Source organism: Pavona decussata, unplaced genomic scaffold (genome assembly GCF_977016875.1).
Source record: "Pavona decussata unplaced genomic scaffold, jaPavDecu1.1 SCAFFOLD_25, whole genome shotgun sequence".
NCBI lineage: Eukaryota > Metazoa > Cnidaria > Anthozoa > Scleractinia > Agariciidae > Pavona > Pavona decussata.
This window is the reverse complement of record NW_028145448.1, coordinates 454,112-476,890: the sequence shown is the minus strand read 5'-3', so window position 1 is coordinate 476,890 and position 22,779 is coordinate 454,112. Positions and strand designations below refer to the sequence as shown.

The 22,779-nt window shown below is 36.6% G+C and overlaps 2 protein-coding genes and 1 pseudogene across 7 annotated transcripts in view; 1 reads left to right on the top strand and 2 right to left on the bottom strand.

Annotated features, from left to right (window-relative positions):
• LOC146485634 (ras-like protein 1) overlaps positions 1–22,779 on the bottom strand; it is a 567,471-nt gene that overhangs the window by 230,096 nt on the left and 314,596 nt on the right. The gene's annotated exons all lie outside the window — the stretch shown is intronic.
• Positions 1,580–15,473, bottom strand: LOC146485649 (uncharacterized; annotated as a pseudogene). Its single transcript, XR_014862927.1, has 6 exons — positions 15,463–15,473; positions 15,046–15,088; positions 8,788–8,893; positions 6,259–6,587; positions 5,607–5,986; positions 1,580–5,094 (listed from the first exon to the last, which is right to left on the bottom strand). The product of XR_014862927.1 is annotated as an uncharacterized LOC146485649 (transcript).
• Positions 15,647–22,745, top strand: LOC146485648 (uncharacterized). Its single transcript, XM_085102918.1, has 7 exons — positions 15,647–15,872; positions 16,084–16,908; positions 18,517–18,914; positions 19,480–19,587; positions 20,735–20,950; positions 21,853–21,948; positions 22,530–22,745. Exons 2-7 carry the CDS (start codon positions 16,875–16,877, stop codon positions 22,743–22,745), a joined length of 1,068 nt encoding a protein of 355 aa, XP_084959044.1. The 5' UTR covers positions 15,647–15,872; positions 16,084–16,874.

Here is a 22,779-nt window from a genome sequence, read left to right as displayed (position 1 = left end):
TCGATAACGAAACTCAACGCCCAAGAAAATGGGAGGCTTTGTAGCAATCATAAGTGAGTTGCGCCAGGTTCACCGCCTTTCCGCTTCAGGCAGCTTAAAGCTTAGAATAACATGAGACACTCACAGGCGGCCATTTTAATTTTTGCTAAGCCAAGTCTCACCATTTTACTCTTCTCTTTCCCAAATCGATTTATTTTACCCTTTTGAATAAGTTAATTTCATTATTACGAAAACCAAAATAAGATTTTGACACATTAAGGACGTCATTTTGGGGGAAGGGAGGAAAAGGGGTGCGAAAGTCCTTTTCAATTTTATTTTTTATTATTATTTTTATTTATTTTTTTTTTTCATGCCTTCCATTGGAATTGCTGGGTCGGAGTTTCTTTTTCCGCAAAGGTACCGTTTCTGGCTTCGATAACAAAAAAATGTTCTTGATAGAAAAGGTGAAACTATCATGTTTAAATGTACAATACTCATGATGTATTGTTTGATGATTTTAAGGTTAAAACTGTAAATTTAAGTGTTCCAATTTCTTTCTCCATAGGGAATTGTCAGAGAACAAAATTTCAGAACTGCCTAAGGGGATATTTGCAAACCTGACGTCGTTGGGATATCTGTAAGTTGTTGGATACAAGTAAGACCAGTAAAGTTTTCACAGTCATGTTAGTTGATTAAAACATAGTCAATATACTGGGGCTGTACCACAGCAGAACTTTCCGTCAGCTGTGAGAATTGTATGGTAATTTGTAGGAGAGCTTGGATCATGAGTTAGACGGAAAACTAATGAGTGGTCATTACTGCAAAGCTATATTTCTTTTAATCAATTTCGTTTGTGAGGCTGATGTGTTTTGGCAACACAATGCCTCAGATTATAATAATTCGTTATACCTAAAGTAATACAATAATAAGTTGTCTCTCATATATTAATCAAGACCAAAGAACTCGCTCGGAGGCTGAAGACGGAGAGGGGGGGGGGGGGGGGGGGTAGGGGGTACTATCAGCGGAATCTTTTGATAATTATCATACTTTAAATATACCATGCGGTTCGTTCAAAAGGCATCTTAAGACAATTTTAAGTACAATATTTAGTCTGACTTATAAACGTTTACTGGAATTCATTCCATCTAATTTTGACTAGTTAAGATCTCAGAAATTTCATTGTGAATGTTATTTAAAACCACAATAAAGGTTTCCTGCTTTTCGACGTTTTTGAAACATTCTTAAAATTCAATTGATTGCGGATCGTAGAAGAGTGCTCTCTAGAGAAGATGGCAAAAATATTGCGTTCATTCACGTCATATGCTCATTTATTAATTAGACTCTTTGCAATGCCTTTTTTCTCTTTCCTTGTGTGATTGTTGAGATAGCACATTTCGATCGAAACTGCCGCCATGTTTTTAATAGCGAGCGCAACCTAGGAGCCCTTTTCAGTTTCTTTAGCGTCGGGAGAGAAGGCATCAGCGTTCCAAACTAAAATGGGTTTTCCAAAATTAGAATTTACCGTTGAGAAAGTGATTATTCCTCGAAGCCTATACTGTGCTCATTGAGAATCTTCTATTCCCAACAACAACCAAACTGGTTCAGTTAAGATAGCCTTTATTTGACAGCAACAAATTTACAGTCAGTTTAACATACCATTAACAGTTCTGAAAGAAAGTAATATGCAGAAATTCTGCACGCGGTGAAAACCGAGAAAATCTGCAAAAAGCTAACTGCAAAAACAGTGACTATCTTATTTGGATGCAGAAATTCTGCATCCTGTTTTATGGTTAAAACAGGCCTAAAATTGACTGAATTCAGCTAAGATGCAGAAATTCTGCACGCGATAAAAACCGAGAAAATCTGCAAAAAGCTAACTACAAAAACAGTGACTATCTTATTTGGATGCAGAAATTCTGCATCCTGTTTAATGGTTACAACAGGCCTAAAATGGACTGAATTCAGGTACATGTAAGATGCAGAAATTCTGCACGCGATAAAAACCGAGAAATCTGCAAAAAGCTAACTACAAAAACAGTGACTATCTTATTTGGATGCAGAAATTCTGCATCCTGTTTAATGGTTACAATAGGCCTAAAATTAACCGAATTCAGCTAAGATGCAGAAATTCTGCATGCGGTAAAAACCGAGAAAATCTGCAAAAAGCTAATTACAAAAGCAGTGACTATCTTATTTGGATGCAGAAATGCTGCATCCTGTTTTATGGTTACAATAGGCCTAAAATTGACCGAATTCAGCAAAGATGCAGAAATTCGGCACGCGGTGAAAACCGAGAAAATCTGCAAAAAGCTTGCAGAACTACAAAAACAGTGACTATATTATTTGGATGCAGAAATTCTGCATCCTGTTTAATGGTTACAATAGGCCTAAAATTGACCGAATTCAACTAAGATGCAGAAATTCTGCACGCGGTGAAAAGCCGAGAAAATCTGCGAAAAGCTAAACTACAAAAACAGTGACTATCTTATTTGGATGCAGAAATTCTGCATCCTGTTTAATGGTTACAATAGGCCTAAAATGGACTGAATTCAGCTAAGATGCAGAAATTCTGCACGCGGTGAAAACCGAGAAAATCTGCAAAAAGCTAATTACAAAAGCAGTGACTATCTTATTTGGATGCAGAAATTCTGCATCTTGTTTTATGGTTAAAATAGGCCTAAAATTGACTGAATTCAGCTAAGATGCAGGTGTTGAAAGCATCTGCATTCAATAATTACCTTAATAATCAATGACCACCTAGGGACATTGCTCCATATTTCAAAATACTCCAGTTCACCCAAATGGTCTAAATTAAATAAAATGCCATGTATTATATTGGAAACTCTAGCAGCTTGACAGTTTGACCCCCCCCCCCCAAAAAAAAAAATAACAAACAAAAAAAAACAGCTGTGTCTGATGTCTAATAGTAAAATTGAATAAGCTATGACCAAAAACAAGCTTGAATGATATTATACTAATACATGTAGTCTTCAATTATCTATGGCTGGAGTAGAAAAGATGATGCAATACCAACACCCAGACAGCAATTCAAACTAACAATGCTAATTAATGTTTGAAAAACATACTGGTACTAGTTTCTGGTCTCATAAAAGCCTAAAGCTGTTTTCTGAGTACAGCCTCGTGTCACCAACACAGAATTGATAAGTGCCTAAAAATCTTGCTTTACTTGGAGCTACAGAAGATTTGACCCTTTTGGTAAAGGCACATACTCCCTGTAAAACATTAATAACCCTTTCACTCCCAAAGCCAATTATGTTGAAAAGCCATGTTATTCAAATTTTGAGTTTGTGGATGAAAATCCTGAGACATTCATAAAAACCTTTTCAGCAGTATAGTAATTTCACGTGGTGTACTTAGTTTACATTATTTCTCCCCCCCCCCCCCCCCAAAAAAAAAAAAAATAAAATAATGGGTTAGGGTTATCATCATTTTCTCCTAATCTTTGTCAAGGGCACTATTAACATGAACATTAAGGACGGTGCCTACTAACACAGAAGTATTTTTGCGCTGTTTATGACTATGCGCGAAAAGCAGAGCATAGCAAGGGCTATGTGAATCCAAAAAGAAAATTGGGGGTAACCACGCATCTTTTAGAGATAATTAAGCAACAATAATTCCGTAAAATATAAAGGAATGTATGGCATTTTTTTCCAAATTGAAGCTTTATTATCCCAAAAAAATGCATGGTTACCTCCAATTTTCTTTTTGGAAACCAAGAGCACTTGCTAAGTTATCCTTTCTTTGCATAGTTTTAAACTGCTCAAAAATATCCTAGGCACAACTCATAGGAAATCAGAGTATCTGAGATGCGCAGAATGTGTGCGCAGTAACAAAAGTAGGCACCGTCCTTAACAATGGCAGAGTACACTGTATCCCTACATGCATGTACATGCAAAGAGATGATGTCATAAAAAACTAAATTTATGAAATTATTGGATTTGTTAGTATATTCGGAAAGAACATGATGAAAAATGCCTACATTACTTGCAAAAAATTTCAGACGTTTTATTTCGGACGTTTAATTTTCGGACACTTTTCCCCTCATTTCGGACAAATTTCGGACAAAAATTTCGGACACTGCGCTGAAACATACCTAAAGTAAATTTACGACTGAAAAACATGAATTAGACTGAAATAAAATCTGTGAAAATGATAGTTTTACTGTACCTTCAAGGTTTTACAGCCGGATACACCAACGAGAAAATAAGACAAACTCAATCAAGCTTATGCCTCAAGCAGTGTCTCAAATATTTTCCTTTCCAGTGATAAAAAGAACGACTGCGCAAAGCCGCCTAATCTGAATTCTAGGCATATCAGGTATATTGGCTTTGAATATGTGATGCCATCGCCCAGAAAGTACTTTTAAAGTTTTATACTATACTGTCTGTAAAAATTTCAGACGCTTAAAAATTTCGGACGGTTTTATGTTCGGACACTATTTTTGTCCGAAATTAAAATCGTCCGAAATTTTTTGCGAGTAATGTACTTGCCAAATATCAGCATCTTGTTGCCATTTGGGGGTGATATATTAGCTGTGTTATGCCCCAATGACTCCATACAAATCCTTCTTATTTTGTCTCAATGCTGATTTTTGGCAAGTAGGCATTTTTCAGCATGTTCTTTCAGATCATACTAACAAATCCCATAATTTCGAAAATTCAAACATTTGTGATGTCACACTTTAGGACTCTATTTCATTGTAACTGAGGTTTATGAATTATTAGAAGGATTCCTAAGGGAAGTACCGGTATATTTCTCCATCAAATGCCTCCTTGTTGTTACCTGTAACTTGTTTGCTTCGGTAAGTTCAAAGGAATAGAGAATGATGCACTCCTTTGGAAGAACTTCTGTCCAAGGTTCCCTTGTCCTTGGAAGGTTTAATGGAGACCACTTCCCTCTGTAGGTCCCTTTCAAGTAATGGATTTTGAAGCGATCGTCTGTCAATTCTTTCACAATACCAATCACTGGCTCCTCTTCACAGTTTGACAAAAACACTGCCACATGGCTCTCGATTTGCAGCCCTTCCAAGAAAGAGTCAACATGTTGGACAGGATTCTGTCTATTGTTTGGGGCAACATACCTGCCAGTGTAAATCTGTGAAAGAAGAATACAGTTATCAGAAAAGTTAATGAAAATACTGAAGAATGCAGATATGAGTGATTTTTTTTTACTTAAAAAGGACTGCCAAGTCTAAAGGTATGAATTAAGATGGCAACTCAAGAAATTACCAAAATCATCATGACGCTGCCATTGAAGCTGAAGTTTGGTCCAAAAAGTAACTAACATTACTGCAGCTTAGGATTTTGCAATACATGTAAGCTACTGTTTTTACCCATTATACAAAATTTTTTGCTAATGTTTCCAAAAGAAGTTAGCAGTACTTTTAATGCTATAATTCTGAAAAGTTGCCAATACCAACAGTGTTTGTTAATATTGTAAACATGTGTGTTTGCATGTATGGCCGTCTATTGTGTTTCTCAACTGTATGAAGGTGGGTACATGTAAATAATTATAAGAATAAGAAGATAGGTAGGTATCTATACATGTCAAGTTCCTCTATAATAAATATCATACAGCCTTTACTTATCCAGACCATCCCAACTTGCCTGTTTTGTTGGCTGGCGTTCCTTGTCCTGTAGTGTTTGAAGGTGTTCAGGAACAGAGTATTCAGCATTATATGGCTTTACTTTCTCAGCAGCCAGTAAAGCATCAAAAGGCCATTCCCAAGTCTCTGGCACAGCAGCCAAATCATCAATGTTGTTCACCCACTCACTCCAAAATGAGAATGCCTGTTCAGGGTAGTGCTCTCGAAACTTGCTCAGGTCACGCTTCAAACCTTCAACATCGATTTTGTCTAGCACAGGCTTAACCAGACTTGGTGTGCCACTTGGTTGATGTTGGTGTAAGAACAATTTTTCAAGATTAATAAATAAATAAATAAATAAATAAATAAATAAACAGTGCAAGGGTTTAATATTTAGACGTTACATGTACAGCTGTATAACATCTTCATTATTCAGGATTTAAAGGACGGTGCCTACTTTTGTTACTGCGCATACGTTCTGCGCATCTCGAGATACTCGGATTTCCTATGGGTGGTGCCTACTGATACAGGGATATTTTTGCATGGTTTAAAACTATGCAGAGAAAGCCAAAATTACCAAGTGCTCTTGGTAACCATGTATTTTTCAGCAATATATCTAAGATGTGCCAAAATACAAAGCAATGTATAATAAAATATCTCAGAAAATAACTAGCCTGAAAACTGAGGTTTCCCATGTGCCCCTGCAAAGCCTGTTCGCAGGCTAGGAAATAATAAAAGGAAAAGGGAAAAGGAAATAATAAACGGTTCTAGCTGCACCTTCAAAATAACCACAGGGCCTTCCCACTGCATGGAGAGTACTTTCGGTAAAACATTTCACACTTTCCAGAGGCATTTCTGACAAACTTGAAACGCTTTGGCTGAGTATGGTCATGCAGCTGCTGTGCATGAGGTGCCAGCCATTCTTTGATGTTGTACACAGCATCCAACAGGAAAGGAAGGACTTTGATATTTTATATGCAATTTTGCATTGCCTCTTGCATTTCTATGGCAGAGAAGAAAATAAAATTACAAATGCCATCAACAATAAATATTACAAGCTGGGTTAATAATAACAATAATAATAATAATAATAATAATAATAATAATAATAATAATAACAATAATAATAATAATAATAATAATAATAATAATAATAATAATAATAATAATAATAACAATAATAATAATAATAATAATAATAATAATAATAATAATAATAAGTCTAGAGAGATTTGCTATTCCTACACATTGTTTGGGCCACGTTTAACGCCCCAGTCTATGTATAATCATTCTTATGGCCAGGGTGCAAAGAAAGTCAGCTTTACAGCTTGCCCTTCGGGCAAGCTGTGGCTAGCATGTACTAGCCCGAAAGTCATTTTAACTAGCCTGGAAAAAAATGCACGAGACGCTAAAGTAGTATTAATTTATTCAGTACATGTTTTAATTAGCTAATTATTAATTACACGACTAGTTAATTACTTAGATGCTTTATTAATAATTGATAATCCACCATAATTTAACGAAACCTTTAATAATAAAAGTTGGCCTGATAAGAGACTTGACAGAATGCCTTTTGTCTTTCATTCATTATAAATGTCAACTGGTAATTAAATGATGGAGTAAAGAATTAAGGTGAAACAAGCAGGAAGAAGTTCCAAAAAACTTGCAATTGTTTTTCCTAAACACAATATAGCACATCTAACTGACTAGTTAGCCTATAATTTCTACATGTAAATTAACTAGAAGCTGTATTTCCTAGCTGTTCAAAGTCTCAATACATTTTGTAATCATTAGAACATACATGAACCAGATACTAAAAGTAAAAGGTCTCATGAAGAAACAAGTGATGAATATGTATGATCTCAGCACATGCAACACGTGGATGACTAACATACACTGTACATCTTGCAATTTGGAATTAATCTACGCACATCTTCTGAGAAAAACTAGTTTGAAACTAATTTAAACAAATTCCCACTAGACATGCTAACACAACAACAAGGAAAGATGCCGACAACAGCGCAGTCAGAACTTGATCGTGCATTTTGCCGCCAGAAAATGTCTTCAGCTGAAAGGAGCACTTTTATTAACTGAAAAGTTCACTGCTAATCATAACTTTTTGCATAAAACTTGACATCTTTTATCATATTTTTGCTTCTCATACAAAAGTATTACATCAAGTAGATTAATTTTTTCTGAAAAGAAAAAAGTTTGGCTGTCAGATTTCACGCGAAAGCGGAAAGTGCCATGTCACGCATCAGTGCCGTCGTAAACAAAATTATGCAAATTTCTGGCGAAATGAACATTTTTAGATCTTGTCAGCTTTTATAAAAGTTTCAAAGGAAACAAAATTGTTTCATTTTCGCAATTTACATCTGATAGTTTATGGGAAAGCAATAGGACGTGATCGATAAATTTGCATCAACTGTTTAATACATACTGTAGAATTTATTGAAATGCACGTGACAATGTAAAAACCATGAACGAAACTGAATTTACCAGAGTACAGGATCAAAGTCTTTTTGGTACGTTCGTTGAATAATGAAGCATAATAAATACAGACAACTAGCTTTCTTTGAAATGATTCTTATTTAGCAAGAGTAAGTCATATTTCAAGTTATTTTTGCTTGAAGATTGCATGGACAAGACTACAAAGGAAAAATTTCACGCATTTATATGTCAGGCATGAAATGTAATGCAATACTTTTTTCAAAAGATTTCCATTTGTGAGATCAGCTTGAAAAACGGCTTTCGGTTCACATAAATCTACCTGGAAGTTAAAAACGTATGTCTTACAGTAAATTTTTAATTTTAATTCCCAAAAAACTTCACTTGCCCGTCGCGCAAGTGATGGTCAGAATCCACTAGCCCGATCACAAAATCCACTAGCCCCAGGCTATCGGACACGACTTTCTTTGCACGCTGTATGGCATACATAAAAGTTTTTACAACTGTCATAACAATAATAATGATGATGATGATGATAATTGTAGCAATTGTATCCATTTCATATTAAGTAGAGCATGTACTACTTAAGGCCCAAATTGATTCCTGATCTATTGTGAATTTCTTCCTTTGATTTCCTGTGCAAGCATACATGTAAGTCACTTGAAGTCAGTCTACATGCTGCTTTCATTCAGGCACCCATTTGTTTGGTTCACAGCTAAGCTATCCATTATATTAAAACAGATCTGTCCACCTACCATCCATAGTGTAAACATCATTTACATCCAGGTGCTTTGAATAAACCCCAAAAAAGGCATCAATTTCTTCATGGGTGTGTCCCACAGGAAGGAAGTTTAATTTGATCTAAGGGATTGAAAAAACCCACACAAGTTACAAAAACCGAACAAACTAAACTAAAGTTAAAACTAAACCCATAGGACAACCAGGTATACACCTGTTTTAAGCAGACACCCTCTGTTAAGTGGACAGCAACACAAGTCCCATTTTTTCCCCACATGCATTTATTGTAAAAAAATACCTGTTTGAATGGACACCTTTATTATATAAGCGAATGCTGACACCTTAAAATTGGTCATTTGTATTGTTAAAAACCTGTGTTAAGAATGGTGCCTACAAATAACTAATTATTTTTGTGCAGTTTATGGCTATGCAGGGGAAGCAGATCTTAGCAAGGGCTTTTGAAATCCAAAAAGATAATTGGGTTACGGTAGCTGTAATTTTCTCTTTGGAAACCAAGAGCACTTGCTAAGTTCTGCTTTCTCTGTGTAGTTTTAAATCGCGCAAAAATATCCCTGCATTTAGTAGGCAACACAATAACAAATCCACAATGGTGTCCGTGTTGTAGATTACATTTTGCTGATGGTACAATTTGCCTTGTTTGTAAGTTGTAACACTAGTACTAACAAAATTATTTATCCAGTACAAGTTGTTTTAAACTGGCATGATTTCATCTTTTCAAGAAAGAGGATATTATTATTTTAGATGGCTTAATTGATTTCAAGATTAGGTTATTATTTTACAGTATCATTAGTTTTATTCAGCCTACAGCTGCATGTACATTGTATGTGAAAAGGCACGGAAATTCTGGAAATTCACACTTAAGAACACTTCTCTGTAAAAATCAAACAAAGTGGGAAATGAAAATTTTTGACCCCCACTCAAATTTGGCATGCAGATAGATCTTCAGGGGGGATGTTTCAAAACGCCCTTTATTAACGTCCTTACCTCATTGTTGCCATGGTAACATCAGATGTTTGTTGGCACCACAAACTCCAATTTTGAACTCAGAACCTGCTGTGAAAAGTGCCAAATGTAAGACACCATTTCTTAAGTCTATTAATACACTACAACTTAAGACTTACACCAAAGTTAAAACATTTATTCGACTTTACAAAAATATATATGTGGCTTTTTGTTTTATCATTTGTAAATAAATTAAACGGTCAATGAAGTAGACAGTGTTTCGGCCATTTTAGTTGATGGGTAAAATAGGCAACATATTTCTTGAATTTCTCTAAAAGTACATCAGTTCTAGAAATGAGACTATATTACTAGTTTAGAGTAGACATTGTAATTACTAAATCTGTAAAAATTTCTGCGGGGCCGACTTATTTTATTCCTAGGGCGAAAAAGAAAAAAGGCTATAAAAGCGGATTTCCCGCATTTTGACATAATAACTGATCCCGTCGATTCGACAGTAAAGCGTTAAAAAACTGAAACGGCCTTGTATTTAAAAAAATATTGCGTACTGGTTAAATTTATGACAGATCTATCTCTTAATGACCGTTATTTTTTAAACAATTTCAAGCAAAGTAAAGCTTACTTTCCGGTTTTGTCCAATTCTCTACGTTTTGACATAAGTTGAAGGAGTCGTTGCTTACTACAAATCATTCCAACTGTACAAAGTTCCAGACTTCTGAACCTTTTCTTACAGCTTGCAAGGCTATTTATCGTCAGTGATATTCCGTGCTCTCATTTCATACCATTTATGAACAGCTTTAGGGGTCCGGAAGGAAGACAACATGGACCTCCATTTACGGTGATTTCCCCTTGAAATTCACGCTGTAATTCGCCATTGGCTGCCATCACTCGTTTTAGAAGAAAGAAAATTTACAGATTTACGGAGGATTGTATCAATGCAAGCAATTCACTGCATATTATGCGCCAAAATTGGCCACAAACCACCTCTTTCCGAAGTAGAATCAGCTCATCGCTCATGGGAACATAGGCCTTAGAAATTAGCGGTCAGCGGCGTTGACTAAATTTATTTTCCCCTTCATATTGTGATGACCTAAAGTCCATTTACTAAAACTGCCAGTAATTTACATCTCTAGTCAGAACGTCTGTAGATCACACTTAACGTACGATATATTTTTCAAAATCCTTTTCGCTGTTAAAAAAATGACATCTTTCATAAATCGCGAGAGATATGGGCTACGTGTATTTTCTATTCCGATTTATATTTCTTGTCTATTCAACTGAACTTGCTCTTCATACTACATATCTTTTAAAGGAGGGCTGGACGCTAAATATTATAGGCCTAGGGTGGCAAATTCAATACGCAGAAGAAAGAGAGGAAAGGTAACGCACCTGCACGAAAGAGTAACAAATAAAAATTTAAAAATATAATATATTAAATATAATTCGAATGTGTTCTTGTTAATTAACAAGACCCTTTATTCCAATAAACGTCCCTACTCTGCTATTAAAGGTCTTTCAATTCCGTCAGATGAACCGTGGTTCATCAGCTAGGCTTTTTTTGATTGCTCCGACGTAATGCCTCATTACAAAAACAGTAGTCTTCATTTAAGTTGCTCAACTATTATGTCCATGTGCCGGAGTCATTTCACTATTCCTTCAAACAAATGCTCTCTTCTTTAAATTTTGTGAGAGATTGCTCGGCTGGTCGTTCTAGCCGGCAGGAAGGATCCAGCTACAAGAAGTCCGTTTTCCAGTCTCCTTGATCCTGTCACCTAGACTTGCATTTTGTTGTCTCCTGAAATACCATCAGCAAATGGCCCATCAAGTTTGTTGTCAGCTTGTTGTCACCGTATATTTGTTACTGTTACACAGTTAGGCCCGTTACTATTTCTGTTATTGCTCTTTTTTAAATAAATATATTAAAGTTTTGTTTTGCACATTCAGTTCTTTGTCAAAAAAAAAAAAAAAAAAAAAAAAATGTGTCCTGTCCCTATTAAGCGCCCTGTCTCGAATAAGTGCTTTCCCCATAAGATAAGGTACCCTCTACGTTAGTCCCGGTGTTAGCAGTCTGAAGGGCACAGATGACCAATTGAACAGATCAGAAATAAAAATCGGAACCGAAAATAACCGTGCCTCTTTAAACCAAATCTCTCGCGATTTATGAAAATTGTAACCTTTTTAGCAGTGAACAGGGTTTTGAAAAATATATTGTACGTTAAGTGTGATCTCCTGACCCCGTGGCATGACCACAGATGTAGATGACTGAGAGTTCCAGAGTTTAGGGCATCACAATATGAAGGGGAAAATAAATTTAGTCAACGCCGCTGACCGCTAATTTCTAAGGCCTATGTTCCCATGAGCGATGAGCTGATTCTACTTCGGAAAGAGGTGGTTTGCGGCCAATTTTGGCGCATAATATGCAGTGAATTGCTTGCATTGATACAATCCTCCGTAAATCTGTAAATTTTCTTTCTTCTAAAACGAGTGATGGCAGCCAATGGCGAATTACAGCGTGAATTTCAAGGGGAAATCACCGTAAATGGAGGTCCATGTTGTCTTCCTTCCGGACCCCAGCCCTAAAGCTGTTCATAAATGGTATGAAATGAGAGCACGGAATATCACTGACGATAAACAGCCTTGCAAGCTGTAAGAAAAGGTTCAGAAGTCTGGAACTTTGTACAGTTGGAATGATTTGTAGTAAGCAACAACTCCTTCAACTTATGTCAAAACGTAGAGAATTGGACAAAACTGGAAAGTAAGCTTTACTTTGCTTGAAATTGTTTAAAAAATAACGGTCATTAAGAGATAGATCTGTCATAAATTTAACCAGTACGCAATATTTTTTTAAATACAAGGCCGTTTCAGTTTTTTAACGCTTTACTGTCGAATCGACGGGATCAGTTATTATGTCAAAATGCGGGAAATCCGCTTTTATAGCCTTTTTTCTTTTTCGCCCTAGGAATAAAATAAGTCGGCCCCGCAGAAATTTTTACAGATTTAGTAAATATTACAATGTCTACTCTAAACTAGTAATATAGTTTCATTTCTAGAACTGATGTACTTTTAGAGAAATTCAAGAAAATATGTTGCCTATTTTACCCATCAACTAAAATGGCCGAAACACTGTCTACTTCATTGACCGTTTAATTTATTTACAAATGATAAAACAAAAAGCCACATATATTTTTGTAAAGTTGAATAAATGTTTTAACTTTGGTGTAAGTCTTAAGTTGTAGTGTATTAATAGACTTAAGAAATGGTGTCTTACATTTGGCACTTTTCACAGCAGGTTCTGAGTTCAAAATTGGAATTTGTGGTGCCAACAAACACCTGATGTTACCATGGCAACAATGAGGTAAGGACGTTAATAAAGGGCGTTTTGGAACATCCCCCCTGAAGATCTATCTGCATGCCAAATTTGAGTGGGGGTCAAAAATTTTCATTTCCCACTTTGTTTGATTTTTACAGAGAAGTGTTCTTAACATTTACTACAACAGATATTTGCAAACAGACATGGCATTTGGTGACAATCTTTACCCATAAAATACACATACAGTCACAAAACTTGATCCACATTTATGCATTAATAATATTTTTATGATTGAGTACCTCGTGAGGACAGCTTACCTTGTCAAACACAAGAAGTTCCATCAGAAACTGTTTGCTTCTCGGAACAGATAATGTCCGCGGACAAATATCTGAGCATATTTTCGCGCCAAATGGAGGCTATGGTTTATATACATTTATATAATCCCCCCTTTTTTTAGGGGGTGGGGGGGGGGAGGTGGGAGGTTTGTTGTTTTAGTGTGGTGATTGAATTTTTAAGCCTTCTTTGAATTGAACTAATATGAAATTTACAAGCAAGCCTCTCATTTGCATCCTTGACAAGCATGAAGGAGAGAAAGTTGAAGACACATCACCTATAGTTTTTCTTACATTTAAGGTCTACTATCACTGAACTGATGTGTGTTTTTTGAACTGTTGCTATGGTTATTTGACTTTTTGATTTTCAATGAACCATAGGACTTCTAGATTTTTACAAATTTACCAACGGGCCACTTATCTGCATCATTGACAAGAAGGAAGTGGAACTATGTACAAGAAAAAAGCTACATTATTGGGCAGCTGTTGCCAAATATGATTACAAAGACAAACAATTGATAAGTGGGCAATAGATTTTTAAATGCATGTAAGCCTGTTACCATTATTTATAATACATAGATACTTGTTAGTTTCACTCGTACTTTCTGCCTACTCTAAATATGGACCACGCTCTCGTAAAACCCTCTCCCCTCCCCTCTCCTCCTACCTGTCCCATTGAAATAAAAAAACATTTCACCTATATAGTTATTCTTACAATTGTCTACTGTCACTGAATTGATGTGTGGTTTTTGAACTGATTGTGTGGTTATTGAATTTTTGATTTTTCATTGACTTGAAAAGAACTCAATATTCCTTGTCAAAATGAACTTTGAATTTCATTGGTTCAAAGGAGACAATGTTATTAGAACTTAATGTATGGGTCAATTTCTGCTGCTAGATAACCTCCAGGAGTTCGCAATATTTTTTTACTTTATGTTCTCTTCCCCAACCTTGGACACAGAGAAAAAGACAATTCCCCACCCTTAAATATTTGGCACCAACTAACATAACTGAAATAACTGGTAAATAATTATATGATGTACAAATGACATTGTCAGCCATAAAGAGTTTTCAAAGTCCATTTGGCCTTCCATGTGTCCTTTGATAACCCAAAGGGGACATCGAAACAAGGTAAGAACATCAGTCATGCCACTTGTCTGTGGCTTGTGGTATACTGTTTGTTCTTACCACAATTTGTCGTCACATGTGCATAATTATAGTACAAATGTATAAAAAGCCTTAACCCATGAGCACCCAATTGCAAATGGTGAGAGTATATGAAGTATAAAAGGGTGAAGGGGTATGTTTCTTTCAATACTTGAGAAATAATGTCATTTGCAATAATGCTATTTAATTTATTGTTTATGATGGCTTGACATCAATAACTTTAACAACTGTCTCACACTAGCAATATGAACCAGGCCACGCAGATACATTTTCTGACTCAAGCCCCTCCTCAAGCCCGCACTTGCAGGACAACATTCATGAATGCATTTCAGATAAGAGAATTACTATTTATTAATCAAACGTCACTTGCGTCTTTATTAAAGAACTACGAAGCACAAAACCGACTTATTACTCTAAAGCCCACATGTAAAGGTACTCACGTCGGCAGAAAAGAACTGGAAATGAAGATAACTACATTTACTCACCTCGAAGATTACGAGTCCCTTACAACCAAGACAATTGGAACAGCTTCAATGATAAAGGTTTCCAACACTTCACGTCGAGTGATAATTAGGTTCCCGACGTTAACACTGCAAACTATGACTGACGATGTCTCCTCCATGATGTTTAACACGGGATAGGCTATTATAATTTCAGCTTTCGAACGATCAGAAGCCACAAGAGCCAAAAGTCTGAACGTCACTCGTTTTGAGAGTGTGAAATTTTCGCCATGACACGACGCTTAGCTGTCTCGTATTTTCCGTCAAAACAATAGAAAAAATCACTTCTTTGGAAAACCCTTGCTCATGAAGTCGAAGCAATATCTTTACAACATCTTTCATATCCACAGTTCACAATTCCTGATACTGATGGCTCAAAAATCCGAAGAAATCATGCCTGACCAGGACGCCATCACTCGACTTCGCCGAGGCGCCAATTTGACCGGATGTGACGTCAATTTTTGTTGGATGATTCAGATACAAAATGACCAGCGACCCCCAGCGACCCTGAATCCATTGTTTTTGCATGAATGTTTTTGATCTTAGGGGGGCCTGGAAACAAGAAGGTTTTTGTCTACGCTTGAGGAAAATGGCCGACACGTGGAGTTGCGCGGACATTTTCAGACGCCGATTTTCGCGTTTACTGAAGAAAAACACACCTTTTTGAAACGGTTAATGGAAAGAAGAACTACTAAGGAATACTCGTCTGTTTTAACTCGACAATTTGAACTGCGTATCTGGTAATTATTAACGATATGCTAATTTGGGGAATCCGGACTGTTTTGGTTCATATGTGACAGGCCATGGTGTTGGTAAGCTTTTGGTTTCCAGACACAAATTTTCTATGCTTTTAAAATTATACGTTGTCATCCGTTAAAAAAAGTGGACACAACTTTATTGCTTTTAGAGAGAAACTAAGGTTCGATCTTCAAATACAGTAATGAAATTAAGAAGTATGGGAAATAATTGATTATCCTGCGGTGGCCTCGTGCTGACAATTTTTTCCACTTTTATACATTGTAGGTGGAATTCAATTTAGATGGTTAAAGCCAGTTCTGTCTCCTACCAGGGAAGTCATTTAATAGGTTCGGCTCACATTTGGCGTTTAGCCAGTGTGTCAGTAAAAAAACAAAAACTCTAGTTGAAGAGATTCAAAATGCCTTGACAAAACTAAGTGCATCCAGTGCCCGGGGGGGGGGGGGGGGGTGGTACTCCCAAAAAAATTGGATAGGGGTGTGCAGCCCGCTTCCCAAAACCCTTACCCTATTTATGACCAAAATCTGCGATTTTCCCTACCCTATTTATGACCTGACCAAAAATTTGATACCCTGTTTATAACCAGTTCAAGAACCCCTGGAGTCCAGCGCGTGACCGGAGCGCATGACAAGCCATTGCGGCACGTACACAGTTGCTGTAAACATCATGATGAACAAGTAGTTTCTTCAAAAAAAAAAAAAATGAATTCAAGACTAGATTGCAAAAATTGATACCCTATTTATTACCAAAATGACGGCAAAATGGCTAAAATCGATACCCTATTTATGACCAAAGCGGCTGAAAAACCATACCCTTTGGCGCCGCACATACCTATATAGCCCATATAAGGGAGAACCCCCCCAGGATCCAGTGACAGTGCATCTAGTTTATCCAGTTTGTGCAATAGTGTCACCAATGTTGATGATAACCCTGAATCTGCCACAACCACTGCATCAACTGAGAAAGTTCAAAACAAAAGTTCAAGCAAATCTGGAAAAAGGAAATACCTGTCCTCGACCTCAACCTCCACCTCCACGACTAGTCCATCAACTGATGATATGCAAGAATCCTGTGAGAAGTGTCTTATTTCAAGTAAGTCATTATAACAGTGGAACCTCTCCTCAAAGGCACCCCTTTAATACAGACACCTCTCTCTTATGGACAGTTCACTTGGTCCATGAGAGACTGAAATCCATATACATCTCTGTAAAACGGACACCTCTATAGGGTAAACACTTATTCCTGCCCCTTGGTGTCCTTAACAAAGAGGTTCGGCTGTATTATAATTTATAAGTTTGGATGAAGCTCTCATTGACCAATTTTGTTTTGACATTGGCTAGCTATTTAGCAATTAACATAATTATACATGTACAGTCGACTCCCGATAACTCGAACCTCTCGGTTATTCGAACCAATTTTCCTTTTCTTTCAGGTCATTTTCTATATAATATTACCCTCGATAACTTGAACTGGCGATAACTCAAACCTGTTTCAATTTCCCTAGAAGGTTCGAGTCATGGAGAGTCGACTGTACATATATAGTTTACGTGGTTCACAGTATACTTGGGTCTAACCATTTTACTTTGGGCATGGAGAGGGTTGGTTGAATTCAGTCTTGGAATGAAAAAATTCTTGCATGGAATTGATACTGTTATATTTGCACCCAAAATTAGGGAAGATTATTGATCACGTACGTTTGGAAAAAAAATTGATGTCCAAGCTAAATTAGCATCCAACAACCCTTGCCTTTTCCCCCTTCCCCCAACAGTCAGGTGTCGATTTCAGCACAGCTTTGTTGCCACATTTAGGTGAAAGCAACTACACATGTGTACTTGATTCAGGTAATTTGGTTGCTACATGTTTCGCCTGCAACTAAGTAACCAGTGTTGTGCTTAGGAAAAAATTCCAGTTGGGGGTTAGTTGGGGTAGTGTGCACTCTTCAAAAGCATTGTGCATAATGTACAGAGATTGCATGTGCTTAATTTTAAGAAAGAAAAAAAATTAATTTGGACACCTGAAAGTAGACAGGAAATGATCAAAACTCATGACCATGCCACTTCAATAAAAGGTTTTATCCTTTTCTCTTGAAATCTTCTGCACGATACAATTAAGAGTCAAAATATGGGCTTGTGTGCTGACTACAGTGTTCCAGATAACATTCAAAGGCAGAGAGTTAATTAAGAATTTTGAGGGGTCAATAGGTGTGATTCTCTCCAAATCTTCTTAATTATAATAAGTTTACCATCCCGACTGCCAGGTCAGGAAGCCAGCTTTGTTGGGTTTTTGACCTGAGACCCCTCTCTTAGTGACAGATGATGCAGTTCTAGTCAAAGTCCCCTATTTTCACCCTTGCTCACCATGGAGTCTCCAGTAGCTCAGTGGCTTAAGAGCATTCGACTTGATCGTGGAGGGTCTTGGGTTCAAATTTCATCTTAAGCTTGGATTGTTTCCTTAGTTGTTATTGCTGCAAAAGACTCGCTCTTATCCTGCCTAAAATCTAAAGTTTTTTATGCGCCAAATAAATCAAAGGAGCCTATTTACAACTTAATGTCTTTAAAGACCTGACATTATATTTTATTCAGGACTAGGTGTTGAGTTGAGAAAATATAGAATGTATACATGTAGATCATTTGTGTCTGTTAAATAAGTTAATTATAATTCAATTAAAATAAGACAATGTTTTGTCTTTTCAAAACACAGCAACATCGCAGTTTATTCCCATTGAGAAGCTTGGTTTGCCTGTCCGCTCGTCGAGGCAATTCAGGCGCATGAATGAGGCATTCGTTGACACCCTTAAGGAACAGTTGTTGAAAGAACCCAGTGGAAGTCACAGATGTCTGTTCGTGGTCGTCAAGGGCATGGAAAGCAAGGAAACATTTGATCCTGCTAAAAAGGATGTGTATGACTATGAAGTGTTGGGTGGTACACACCTCATGTTAGCCACCAAGAAACTCCACACAGAACACCCAGAAAATAAGCATTACCAAGGTAGAATGGCCAGAATCTACTGTGGGCTCACAGATGAACAGGCCATCTACCTTGGTGCAATGCACCAAAAGTCCACATCATTCTGCCATGATATCACGTACAGAGAAGAGGTATATTTCGCTAATCCTATTTATTGAAATGCAGGGTTAATTGAATTCAGACATGCATTTTGGCTTGAGCCTCCCACATTGTTATTGTTATTGATCTTGAAGTTTTTTTTAACCAAAATGAATATATGTATTTCTTCAATAATAAATCACTGGCAGAAGAAATTATGAAACCCTCTATTTATTTTTCATGAACATGATCCTAAAATTGCATGAATCTAGCTAATAGCCAGTTTGTCTGTTAATATCAAGGCTATTGCCCAACACGAGCCCATGGCACCCATTCCAAAGAATTAAATGCTCTGGGCACCTAAATGCCAATGCAGCAAGCACAAAACACTTCTCTTGTTGGGCTCCTAACTTTTTAGCTTTTGGCTTTGTGGGCAAGCTCCTTGAAATTTTTATTAGGCAACAGCCCTGAATATAGAGCTCAAGGCAATGAATGAAAATAAATGTGAATTGTCCCTTAATTATATGTCCTTTTATACTACCGTATTTACATTAATTTATCTGTATTCTGACTTGTTTATATTTAATACAACATAATTATTTCTTGTTACAAATTTAGGTAGAAAGATGTAGATCTCAACTGTATGGAGACCTTGACTCACAGAGTGAGCCTCCAAAGCCACAATCGTCATGGAGAGACAATTGCTCCCGTATTTTATACAAAGATGTAAGTTATAGTTGCTGTATTTACTCACAGACACACCCTTTTTTAGATAATGTTCAATTTTCCTAGAAATTATGTATGAATTTTCCTTCTGTATTGTCCTCAAGTTTTCCTCAGTTACAAACTTTCCATTTTCAGTTTATGAAATTAAATAAATTTCAAGATTAAAGAAAACTCTCAAAGGAGCAGTCACCAAAAAATTATTCATTCCAGTTAGTTTTCTTGTGAACTTGCATTGATCTCTGAACAACAATGACATTAATTCTGTTGATGCAACCTGGAAATGTTTAGAGTGATTACTGCCAATCACAGGTACACTGTATTACAGTCAAATGGTTTTTCAAGTTTTATTTACACTACTTTAACTTTGGCCAAATCCAGTTTTAACATTTACTGAACATTGCTTATAACTTAAAGCAGGTACATGTATGTACATGTACCTAGCCAATCTCAGAGAGTTTTCCCTTTATACTAAACACAAGTTTCCATTGAATCTTTGAGTTACTGTACAAAGTGAATGTACTGAATATTTGTGAAACTTGCTCCTTAAATGTAACATTATTAGAACTCTACATCTTGCTATTTATTCTTACTAACTTAAATTAAACTTAATTGGCAACATACCTGATCATTATTTTCTATTGAGATTTAAAAGACCTGTTCCTGTTAAAATGGCTAAGTCATGCAGGATCAAGCAGATAATTGAAGGGCGCATGAAATAATGCAAGGTCTAAAGTGATATGGATCCACTATCAAATTCTTCCTTTGATTCAAAAGTAAAAGCCAGTGAAGGCTTCATTTTCCGGCACTTCTTCTACTGGCCTTAGTAGTTGCACTCTGTCGCTACCATACTTTTATTCTATTCTCTTCAATTTGTATGTAGTGGTATTTAATATGTTAATTTAAGTGGCATGTAGGTATCTTTTTTTTTCTTTGCATGTACTGAGTATGTGTGCGGTGTTTTTCTTGTTGTATAGTTGCTGACTGCCTTGAAATCTTTAGCACCAGAATAATTCTGATTCTGATCATCATACCAAATAATTTTTTATTTGAGAGTACATAATGAATTTTTGAAAGATTCTAATTAAGGTGAAAGCCCTTTCTATGCCACAACCACCAGCAGCTCAAACTAAGAAATTTTCTCTTACAGAAAAGAATTCTGTGTGACATCTTCACCATGGCCCAAGTATCATCAAATACTTGGAATGCTTTCATAAAGGTGAACAAGTTATATGAAGCTGGAAAGATAAAGGGACAGAAGTTTTCTCCTGGCGATGCAGTCAAAGGGACATTAGCCCTTAAGCAATGGCAAATGAAGCCGTTAGTTAGCCTCCCGGATGAAGCAAAATGTTTTCTTTTGAACAAGGTAAAGACAAGGTTGCAACAACCTGGAGTGAAATTTTATTTTCTCTCCAATTTTTATTATAATTACGCGGGATGCCCTGAGGGGGCATACCGTGTCTAAAAACGGGACGATTTCTTTTTTTTCTTCGTCATAGCTACAAATCGCCACATTAATTTATTCATTAAACTCTCCCCTCTCCTACTCGGGATGTATTCTTCTGATTGTCTTCAACAACAGCCCGCCAATCAAAATCCATTCTTGTCGCTTATATCGCGAGGGAGGGGACCCACTCACCCCTACCTGTGTGACGTCAATGCATCATTTGATCTATTTATTAAAGACAGATTAAATTGTCGCGCATATTGTCTTAACATGTTGTGGACTCAAGTGTGCTGTTTTCAAACGGAAATTTCACCATTTTGAAGCCGTAAATCGAAAGAATAACTTCTAAGAAGCACCCGACACGTAAAACGGTGGAAATTGGTGAGTTCTTAGCGAAGGAATCGTGCTTTGTTTGACAGTCTTAGATCAAACACGCGAGACTGAAAAGAGGTCATTGAGAAGCTTACGTTATCGTAATGGAATTTCACGAATTTCCGCTGATAGTCTGAGTCACGTAACACAAGGGAAGCAACGTAACACGATCGTCGTGACTCAAACTATTCCATTAGCAAGGATAGTTTTATAAATCGGCGAAGCATACAGTTGGAATAAATGAATCAGCCCCAGCATCACGCGTTATGCCAGTATAACAGGCATCTTGTTATTTTTAAAGTCATATTCCACTTTCTTTCAGTGGCTTTAACTGCTAGAGTTACAAAATTTTCATGTACATGTGCCTAATGTAATTAAGTAATCCCTTGCAGCTTTTGTTCCAATGGTCACTGTGTAATCCCCTCTCTTTAATCTCTCTGTCTTCATAGATCGCTTCTGGTGACATCTTGTTAAAAGATTTAAAAAAGGAAGCTGACAAAATCAAGACACGTAACACCGTACAATATAATTTATGTACAGTGCAGGTACAGTTTGTGAACACCTTATGTGGAAATATGACCATGTTGCATTGCTGTTTGTTTTTTCCAACTCCAAAGTGCCTAAGACTTACTTATTTATAAGTTGTTTCTTGAGATGTAATTGCACTACAAACTGTAATGTTCCAATAGAGACCCTCATTACTTTAATTCAGAATTAGCAGCCTTAATGAGCTCCTTTTTTTCAGGGGTTGTTCCTATTGGAACTTAACTTCAGTAATAATTATTATAACTAATCAAAACAACATATAGGTATTAATTGGGGACATTTTGCATTTAATGTTTGTACCATGTACATGACTTGTACATTTACTATAAGTACATGGATCCCGCAGATTCTTAAAAACATAGAGGTAAAGAGGGAAGTTAAAGTGACAGAGTAAGTGAAGCTGACTGAAAGGTTACTGTACTTAACTCTAAACTTTTTATCCAGGGAAGCAGGGAAGCAGAAGATTTTGCTCATAAATATAAGGCATTGCAACACCACAAATTGTCGGGAAATCAGTAAGAAATCTTTCTCTGAGTGAATTTTAGTTTTTTAACTTATAGTTTTTATTTCCTCTATGTAGGGAAATTTTGAGGAGTCACATGACTTCCAAGTGTTCCTAAAGAGGTTGAAGGAGCGGGAATTTGCCAGTCCCGAAACTACATGTACAGAAGATGAAGAATTCACCACCACCAATGGCCACAACGAGGGTAGTGCTGTTTTCCCCTCAAACCTTGAAGAGGTGATGCAGAGTATGGAGTTGTGGGTATGTAATATTGTAATTTGTCTTTTCTCATAAATAAATTGTTGTTGTTGTTGTTGTTGTTGTTGTT

Coding starts and splice junctions, on each gene's coding strand:
- LOC146485648 (XM_085102918.1), top strand. CDS start 16,875: ATGCAAGAATCCTGTGAGAAGTGTCTTATTTCAA. Junction 16,909..18,516: donor TGAGAAGTGTCTTATTTCAA/GTAAGTCATTAT, acceptor TTCAAAACACAG/CAACATCGCAGTTTATTCCC. Junction 21,949..22,529: donor ATAATTTATGTACAGTGCAG/GTACAGTTTGTG, acceptor TCCTCTATGTAG/GGAAATTTTGAGGAGTCACA.